Source organism: Furipterus horrens, unplaced genomic scaffold (assembly GCF_987537825.1).
Source record: "Furipterus horrens unplaced genomic scaffold, mFurHor1.1.pri manual_scaffold_9, whole genome shotgun sequence".
Lineage (NCBI taxonomy): Eukaryota > Metazoa > Chordata > Mammalia > Chiroptera > Furipteridae > Furipterus > Furipterus horrens.
This window is the reverse complement of record NW_028327179.1, coordinates 22,980,268-22,990,089: the sequence shown is the minus strand read 5'-3', so window position 1 is coordinate 22,990,089 and position 9,822 is coordinate 22,980,268. Positions and strand designations below refer to the sequence as shown.

Sequence of the window (9,822 nt, the reverse complement as noted above, 5' to 3'; positions counted from 1 at the left end):
CGAGACGTGGACCACCTACGCAAGGCACGAAAGGAAACTCAACAGCTTCCACATGAGGTGCCTGCGACGCGTCCTGCATGTCACCTGGCAGGATAAGGTTCCCAACACCGAGGTGCTGAAGCGAGCCAACATGAGCAGTTTGCATGCAGTTCTTAGTGAGAGATGCCTCAGGTGGCTCGGCCATGTCAAAAGAATGGATGCAGGCCGTATTCCCAAAGACCTCCTCTACGGCGAGCTAGCAGAAGACAAGAGGATGAGAGGGCGCCCAAAACTGCGGTTCAAAGACATCTGCAAAAAGGACATGGCACAATGCTCCATCAATCTCAACACATGGGAAGTTCAAGCAGACGACCGCCTAGCCTGGAGGCTCGCGGTCAGGCAAGGTACGTCACGCGCAGAGGCTGCGCGCAACGAGGAGGCGGTCCAGAAAAGATCGAGGCGGAAGCAGCGTCAACAGCAGCAACAACAGCCATCTGCCTTCACCTGTAACAAGTGCGGCAGGGATTGTCACTCCCGAGTCGGACTGCACAGCCATTCTCGGAGGTGCAGATAGACTCTCAAGAAGCTACGCCATCGTCTCTCGAGACGGACAGCTGCCGATGATGATGATGATGATGATATGATCGTTATTGCTGATAGAGCAGGAGTATCATTTTTCTATGAAGAGGCAGAAAACAAATATTTTTAGGTATTGTGGGCCACAGATGGTCTCTAATGCATATCATTATCTTTTCTGGTGCAGCCTTTTAAACATAAAAAAAATCATTCTTATCTCTTAAATTTGGCCCACAGGCTGTAATTTGCCATGCCCTGTTCTAGCTATAAGATTGGTTCTGACATAAAATACATTTCAGTGAAGGTGATTCTGCAAGGCTGTAAGCTCTCAGTATTTTGCTATCTCATCTTTTTGCTTCAGGGAAGTCTGCAAAAATCCACCCCTGCGACTAATATGGAAAGGACCTACTTGGTTTCAAAGCTATTGTAAACAGAGAGCTGTCATTGAATCATGTTCTTTCTCCAGTTTAATAATGAATCCTGTTAAATTTCTAAGAAAAGGAGACTGGTCATTGCAATAAAGCTTTTGTCACTTGTTTGCTGATTATTGTAAATGGCTAATGAGATTCCACAATTAAGGCTGGCCTTGACTTATACTGCATTTGCTCACCATTCTATACCTAAGCACATAGAATAGTTCCCACTGCCAATTAGGTGTTCAATAAATATTTGCAAGTTTATGGGTCAAGTACATAATTGTATTTAATCAGAATTATCCAATGCATTTAATGACTTACAAAATTAAGTTCCAGGATCACTACTAATTTTCCTTGGCATATTAGAAGCAGCCATTTAATCTGTCAGTGTGTTTCCTCATCTATAAAACCGGGATATTTCTACCCGTCGCCTCTTCACAGAATGTTGCTAGGATCATGTGAAAGAGGGTGTATTCATTTGCTTTGCAAAAGGAAGGTGCGTTTCAGACTCCAGTCTGGCGAGAGGCACGTCCACGTCACCCATTATATAAGGGGACTCCCCGTCGGGTGTCTTCTGAAATCCCAGACCTGCGTCACCGGCCATCGCCCCGAGGAAGCCTTATAGTGCCCTAAAGATAGAAAGTGCAGGGTGGAACACTGGGGACCCGCCCAAGCTAGCCGTTGGCGGCAGAAAGCAACAGCTCAGGGGGCTGAAACCGGAAGCCCCACCCCAGCTCGCTGGCTACCCGCCAGCTTCAGGCAGGATCAAACGTGACCTTGTTTTGTGGTTGCTAGGAGACCCGGCTCCCGTACGCCCCCCACTGGCCGGCGCCAGGATGAAAGCTGGAAGGGGGCGGGGCCGCGGCAGGTTCGGGAAGCGGTTGGCGCAGCACCGTTAAGACAGCCTGGCCCGGGGCCCCGCCCGGTGCCTCTTGGAGCAGAGTCCTGGTCCCTGCCACCACCCAGGCCTCGCTGGTGCCTTCCGGAGCAGCTGTGAGCAATGTGGGGTCAGGACGAGACATGACAGTTAGTCAGGTGAGCGCGGCGGAGCAGGCAGCTGGTGTGGCCACACCCTGTCTCGGGAGACTCGCTGGAGGGGCTAGGTGAAGGGTTCTTGCTGCGGGGACGATGGGGCTGCTCCCGCGGTGCCGCGGTTGGGGCATTCACGACTAGGCGCCGGCAGAGCCGCAGGGAGCCCCTCCCACCAGGGGACAAAGGGTTAACGGGCCGTTGGTGACCACGGACCCTGGACTCCGGATGTGAGAGCCCCAGCCTGGCGTCTGTGGCCCATTTTGCAGGTGCGCCCAGATGGGCGGAACAAGCGGGCTGGCGACCTGACCTGTCGGCCGAGGCTCCTCTGCCCTGCAGGGGCCGCTCAGCTACCTCCGCAGGCACCTTGTTTTCTAACTTGAGGGCAACAGGTGGTGCCTGTGGACCTAGGGAGAGCAGGGCTGAGAACGGCAGTTACTCTCACCTTTTAGGGCGCGGGGGCGGGTCTGGGGCAGACTGGCTGATTCGGTTGACCAATGGGATTTGGGCTCATGGGTGGGCCGTGAGGAGTGGGCGTGGCCGGAGCCTGAAACCACGGTTTTAGTGCAGCAAGCGCCAGAGCTGCTTGGAGAGCTAAGCAGAGTGGACGTGCGTGGCCTTCCACCCCACTGCATGGAAACGCCTACCAATGCTTTCTCATTTGGAGACTCCACTTCGGGAGGTGAGCTTTGTGGTTTTTTGGGTGGGGAGCGGGGGCAAGGTAGGAGGTTACCAGTGGCCTTGGGCTGGCTGTTAAGTATGTGGAATTAGAGCCGCAAGATAGGATTTGGGGTTACGAATTTCTGCCAAAAAAAAGGCACTTGTGTGGTTACTGACACCTGGAATGGGGTCTTTGAGGTTTGTGGACTCAGAAGGGTCGAGAACAGTATGCATTACTGCAAATTCACAATGTTAAAGAATTTCAATCACAATGATTGTTTTCTCATTTGCCTCGGATTGCTTACGTTTCATATCTCATTTGGTTTGTTTACTGAAGCAAGTTTTACTTATCAAGTTCCTCGTGTTGTTTATTTTAGCACCAAGAGAGAAAAACGTACATCATTTCACAAGAGTAACTTATTCATTTTCCCCCTCAGCAGTCTTGTAGCTGGATCCCCTAGAAGGAGAAGTTCTAAAGCAGTAAGACGAAACCATTTCAATTTGGAACACTTTTTGCAACTGGAAATGGGGAATGGACTGTCAGACCAGACTTCTATCCTGTCCAGCCTGCCTTCGTTTCAGTCCTATCACATTGTTATCCTGGGTTTGGACTGTGCTGGAAAGACAACTGTATTGTACAGGCTGCAGTTCAATGAATTTGTAAATACCGTACCTACCAAAGGATTTAACACCGAAAAAATTAAGGTAACCTTGGGAAATTCTAAAACAGTCACTTTTCACTTCTGGGATGTAGGTGGTCAGGAGAAATTAAGACCACTGTGGAAGTCATATACCAGGTGCACAGATGGCATTGTGTTTGTTGTGGACTCTGTTGATGTTGAAAGGATGGAAGAAGCAAAAACTGAACTTCATAAAATAACTAGGATATCAGAAAATCAAGGAGTCCCTGTGCTTATAGTTGCTAACAAACAAGACCTAAGGAACTCATTGTCTCTCTCAGAAATTGAGAAGTTGTTAGCAATGGGTGAACTGAGCTCATCAACTCCCTGGCATTTGCAGCCCACCTGTGCAATCATAGGAGATGGACTAAAAGAAGGACTTGAGAAACTACATGATATGATAATTAAAAGAAGAAAAATGTTGCGGCAACAGAAAAAGAAAAGATGAATGGTGATACCTCTCATATCTGTGTGGAGTAGGTTTTCTGTGGTCTGATTTTGACAAATGGAAGAGTGTCTACAGCCTGGTTTGCCTGCCTGCCCTCCTGGATGCTGTTAAAGCTTTGTTTTTTGAACAGTCAGATGCCCAACTCTGTTGTTGCCTTGTGAAGATGAGTAAATGCAGTGCTTCTTAAAATGGTCTCTTCTCCCTACCCCAGAAATCTTTTGGTACTGCCATTTTGGGAAGCCAAGTAAAGATAGTAAATTGACCAGAAAACAGTTTTGGAAATTTGACCTGAAGTTAGTGAAATAAAACTTTGGAGAAGAATGTCTGTCTAGTATTTTATGCTTATGTCTTCTTGGGGGAATGCCTTCACAAAGACATTGCTTATGAGGCTTTGTATGTATGTTTAGATAAAATGCTAATGAATGGAAATGTTAAGGTAGATTAATATATATACAGTTATATTGATCACATTGGTCCATTCAGTAAGGGACAAGGAGGAAGTGTTTGGTTTTTTTAGGTTTTGGCCAAATTAATTTTGACCTTTTTTGCAGTCAGATAATGTAACACTATATCTTAATTCTAGACAATGTTTAAGTTGGTTTCACTTAAAATAATAAAGTATTTAGGACATATTCAAGTGCATGGATTAGTTTCCCTGATAAAGCATGTTTTGGTGTGTAGTCTACTTTTTAGAAATAGCTATACATCTTTCTACACAGGTTTTAAACACCTTTTTGGGGGATGGGGATTTAGAAATAGTTTGTTATCAGAAGCACTTTCACTTGGAGAACCTAAAATAATTTACTTAACTCTTTCATATAGTAAATTGGGGTATGTAGACTAATCATAAATACATGTGTTTGGATGTATGTCTGGATTTATGAAGGGAGCAATTGAATTCAGACAAGAGGATGTAATTCCAGTACATGGTCTCTAAAGTATTCCAGTTATAAAATGTTTTATTAATATATGCTGGCTAAACACATGTGGTTTTTCATATATTTTTGTAGTGTTTTGAGAGATAGAAGCAAAAGCTTTATAAACAGCACCCGATGCACTGTGGAGTGAAAATGTAAGAAATATCTTATGTTGTACTCTAAGCTTTTAATTTTTTGTTTACAAACAGAACAGTGTTACACAGGCAGTCCAGTCCTGATTATAAGGTAGGGAGAAATGATACAGTACTGCCAAAAAGAATTAGGATTGTAGAAAATGAAGGGGAAAGTAGCAAAGCTATGTTTTGTGAAAATTCACTGGTGCTGTTTACATTGGAACCCAAAAACCCTATAAAATAAAAGAAAAACCTTCAATTCTTATCCACAGGCAAAGACTTAACTTCTACCAATCATATATGAACAAATCAACATAATTCCTACTTGTAAAGCCAACAGTTATTTGTAATGAAGATAACCAAAAGAAATTCACTTTGTTAGCAAGGTTTGGTTTTTTTTTTTTGTTTGTTCGTTTTTTTGGTGCCACAACTGAGTTTTTGGAGCCTTGATTCTTGTTACACACAAAATAAAGTAGCTTCCTGTGGAGCTTTCATATGTTAAATGTACCTGCACTAGTGACAGTCACTTAGAATGTTTATATTTATAGAAATGTGGATAATAAATACCAATAAACTACTTGAGGCACTAGGAGAACAGTGTTTGAGTTTTAATGCATTTCCACTATCACTGAAGCTTTTAATTAGGGGTGTGAAAACTTTGACAGCTGGGTTACATAGTCCTATAGCAGCTTGGTTCTGCTCCCGTGTGACAGAGGCACTGAAAGGTGTGTTCTGGGAAGACCTTTATTTTACCCTTCACTGGTATGAAATCATGGTGTATACTAGAAACATTACTAAATCCATAATAGATTCATAAAGCTTGCTGGGAAAAAGAAAAAAGGTGTATCAATTTAGATTTTCAGCCTTCCTGAATTTTTTATATACTTGTATAAAATAGTACTGTTTTACCTTTATTTGTGTGTGTGTGTGTGTGTGTGTGTGTGTGTGTGTGTTGAAACTTATTTTGTAGCCTAGGAATTAGGTGAGCAAGTCCATGTTAAGTTTTTTATGTTTAGCAAACAATGAAAAAGAGAAAATGATGTTAACATCATACCAGCTTTTATTTGCATAAAGTATATTTTCAATTACAAAACTCACTGTAAGGTTTTCCAAGTTGCTAAATTCAAGATCCTTACCACCTCTTCCATTTGTTAGTACCATTAGGATAATAGAATGAGTCTCAAAAAAAAAAAGCCTGAAGAGTTTAGACAGTGTTTTTATATCTAATTTTTTATTACAGTACACCTTTTCTAAAGTGTATTTCTAACATATATTTAAGGTTATTAAGTTCAATACCAAATATTAATTAAGGACTGGACAAATCCAATTTCAAATTACTATCAAAAGCAACATTAAGTTAACAAAAAACAAAATCCTTTGCATACTTAAGAGACTTAAAAGTTCAATGTCCAGAGTTGTTCCAAAATGGATTATAAACATTTAAGGAGAAAAGGTATACTTTAATCATAAAAAATAAGTCATTGGAAGCTAAAAAGTAAAGTTATTAGTATAAACCTATGTATGTAGAGAAGGACTAGTCTGTAAAAAAATGATGGTTCTGAACTAAGGGAAAGGCATAGACTTAGAATGTTCTTGCTTGTACAAGGCATTTGACACTTAAAGAGTGTTTGATTAATTATACATGTTGACCTGGAAGGAGATCTTAGGTAGAATGTTTCAAGGTTCTATTTAATACAATTTCATCAGTAACACCAATACATGGTTTCATCACACACACAAAAATGTCTCTTTAACCTTTTCAGTGATATCGCATTTGACATTTAGCTACTACAATGTGGAATCAATTTAAAATTTAAATTTAGCAGAACATTCTGTAAGTGCATAGTGATTATGCTTGTGCAACATTGTGAATGTACTTAATGCCACTGAATTATACATCTAAAAATAGTTAAAGTGGTAAATTTTATGTATGTATTACCACTAAAAGAAATGTAGCAGAATATTAAATGTATATTTAGTTTCAAAATCAGCTAATAGTAGACGGAGAGCAATCTGGTTTAAAGACCAGATTTAATTACAAATTAAATTGAAGACTGGAGTATTGAACTAAATTAAAGCTTAAAATGAACTAACACAGCATGCTAATCTAATAAAAATATTAAAATGTATAACAATCAGTCCCAATTAACCACAGCTGAAGTATGTATCAAATTCTGTGTATGCAAGTCAGAAATGTACCTCCATGGGAGGATCTGTTAGGGGAATGTTAGGTGAACTATCTTAAAACAACAAACTTTGGGATCATATCAGGGTTCATATCCTGGTTCTCCCGCTATTACACATGTGGACCATTTGACATGTTCCTTGGAACTTCTCATGGTGTGAATGTTCTCGGGTAAAATGAAGACTCACATAGAATTTTGAGAAGTGTGAATGAAATAATGTAAGCTATTTAGCACATCACCAAACATTTGATAACTCAGTAAATGGTAGATATTATTGAATCAATATATGTTGAGAGGCAGTGTGATATAGTTGATAATGGCTATATAAGCCCAGGTTTGGGTCCTGAATCCACCACTTACTACTTTTATCTTGGATAATTTGTTTAACTGTTATCAGCCTTAGTTTCTTCATTGGAAAATTGGGGCATATACCTACCATTTCAGTTTAATTGGTTGAAAGGATTAAATGAAACAATATATGATACTTAGCAGAGTCCCTGACACATAGTAAACATTTAATTGATAGTTGTTATTAATAGCAAGAATATTTTCTGATGTGTATTTTTTTTTTTTTTTCACTGTGTGGTTGCCTCTCACTCGCGCCCCCAACTGGGGACTTGATGTGCAACCTAGTAATGTGCCCTGACTGGGAATCGAACTGGCAACACTTGGCTTGCAGGCCGATGCTCAATCCACTCAGCCACAGCAGCCAGAGCTGCTGTGTATTTTTTTTAAGTTACTTTAAAAGTACTATTACAGAAAAAGCTCTTTAAAAAATAATTTTTTTACAATTATAGTTGACATACATTATTATATTAGTATCTGGTGTACACCCCAATGATTAGACATTACAAAAGTGATCATACCGATAAATCTTACACCCATCTGACAACATACATTGCTATTAGAATTTAATCGGCTATATTACCTATGCTGTACTCTCCTTTCCCATGACTATTGTATAACAACCAATTTCTGCTTCCTAATCCCTTTGCCTTTTTAACCCTGCCCTCCAAGCCCTGTCTCATCTGGCAACTGTCAAAATGTTCTCTGTATCTATCTCTATTTCTATTCTGCTTATGTTTCTTGTTTTTTGCTTTGTTTAGATTCAATAGTTGGTATGTATTTATTGCCATTGTTAACATTTTTTTTTGTTTTTTTCTTCTTAAAGAAGACCATTCTATATTTCATATAATACTGGTTTAGTGGTGATGAACTCCTTTAGCTTTTTCTTGTTTGGGAAGCTCTTTGTCCTTTGATTCTAAATTATAGCTTTGCTGGATAAAGGAATCTTAGTTGTAGGTTCTTGCTTATATCTCTGAATATGCCTTCCCAATCCCTCTGGTCTGCAAAATTTTTGTTGAGAAATCAGCTGACAGTCTTATGGAAGTGCCCTTATAGGTAACTAACTGCTTTTCTCTTGCTGCTTTTAGGATTCTCTTTATTTTTATCCATTTGTATTTTAATTATGATATGTCTTGGTGTGGGCTTTTTTGGGTTCATCTTGTTTTAGGATTCTCTGGACTTCCTGAACTTGTTTGTCTATTTCTTTCATCAGGTTAGGGAAGAATCCAGTCATTATTTTGTCAAATAGATTTTCAATTCCTTGGTCTGTCTTCTCTTCCTCTCATGCCCATGATGTGAAATTTGGTATGCTTGAAGTTGTTCCAGAGACTCCATACATTATCCTCATTTTTTTCCATTTCTTTTTTCTTTTTGCTGTTTTTTTGCTTACTTATGTTCCAAATCATTAATTTGGTTCTTGACTTCTTCTACGCTACTGTTGATGCCTTGGAAATTATTCTTCATTTCAGTTAGTGTATCCTTAATTTCTGACTGGTCCTTTTTTATGCTGCTGAAGTTCTAAGTTCATTGAGCATCCTTATAACCAGTGTTTTGAAATCTGCATATAATAGATTGCTTGTGTCCATTTAGTTCTTTTTCTGGAGTTCTTGTCTTTTATTTGGGACATGTTTCTTTGTCTCATTTTGGCAGCCTCCCTGTGTTTGTTTCTGTGTATTAGGTAGAGCTGCTACCTCCCCCAGGTTTAGTAGAATGATGTAATGTGGTAAGTATTCTGTAGGGTCCAGTGGCATAGCCTCCCGAATCATCTAAGCTGGGTACTCAAGGTGTACTCCCTGTGTGGGCTCTGTAAACCCTCCTCCTGTAGTTGAGCCTTGATTGCTGTTGGCATGTCAATGGGAGGGACGTGCCCCCCTGGCCAATCAGCTGCAAGAATTGGCTGTGACCACTGACTTCTGACTACTGTGGGATCAGCGGTTCCAGGATCTGCCTCTGGAGGTGGTTGAGTGGTGTTGCTTCAACATGGTCTGAAGCTGTCCACTGGGTGCAATGGCTCTGGGGCATCCTGGGAGGTACAGAGCAAGGTCAGCTGCCACCTGTGTTCTGCCCAGGGCCACCCGGTATGAGCTACAAAGTGGTCTACAGATGGTTGCTACTTATGCTGGGCTTGGAGGTGCCCAGGCAGAGCCAAGCTGTGAACCGAGACCAGCTTCTGCTAGTACTGGGCCTGGGGCCACTTAGTGAAAGGCACAGGGCTCACTGAGGCCAAATGCTGCTTGTTTGAGAGATTTTAGGAAAAACTGAAGCATGATTTAAGACAGGCCATTTGTATGGAAAAGCCACTGAAAACAACTTGTGTTGGACCTGAAAGCTGGGTGATACAGGGCCTTGGGGAATCACCAGGGTGGGGCAAACAGTGTGAGCCAGGCTGATGGAGTCTCAAATATGCCACACACCTACCTGTTCTGTGAGGAAAGTGCTCATCAAAGGCACA

At 41.2% G+C, this 9,822-nt stretch overlaps 1 protein-coding gene across 4 annotated transcripts; it reads left to right on the top strand.

Annotated features, from left to right (window-relative positions):
* The first annotated feature begins 1,854 nt into the window (after window positions 1-1,854).
* On the top strand, window positions 1,855-4,109 carry ARL4A (ARF like GTPase 4A). Of its 4 annotated transcripts, none has more exons than XM_090287150.1 (2): window positions 1,855-2,006; window positions 3,101-4,109. In XM_090287150.1, the coding sequence occupies exon 2, from the start codon at window positions 3,186-3,188 to the stop codon at window positions 3,786-3,788; it is 603 nt and encodes a 200-aa protein (XP_090143276.1). In that variant the 5' UTR covers window positions 1,855-2,006; window positions 3,101-3,185; the 3' UTR covers window positions 3,789-4,109. The 4 variants fall into 4 exon arrangements, with proteins under 4 accessions (XP_090143276.1, XP_090143275.1, XP_090143277.1 ...); XM_090287149.1 differs by having other exon boundaries at window positions 3,098-4,109; XM_090287151.1 differs by lacking the exon at window positions 1,855-2,006 and adding an exon at window positions 2,571-2,682.
* Window positions 4,110-9,822: the final 5,713 nt, after the last annotated feature.

Bases quoted from the DNA above. Each gene is read 5' to 3' on its own strand.
- ARL4A (XM_090287150.1), top strand. From the start codon at position 3,186: ATGGGGAATGGACTGTCAGACCAGACTTCTATCCTGTCCAGCCTGCCT.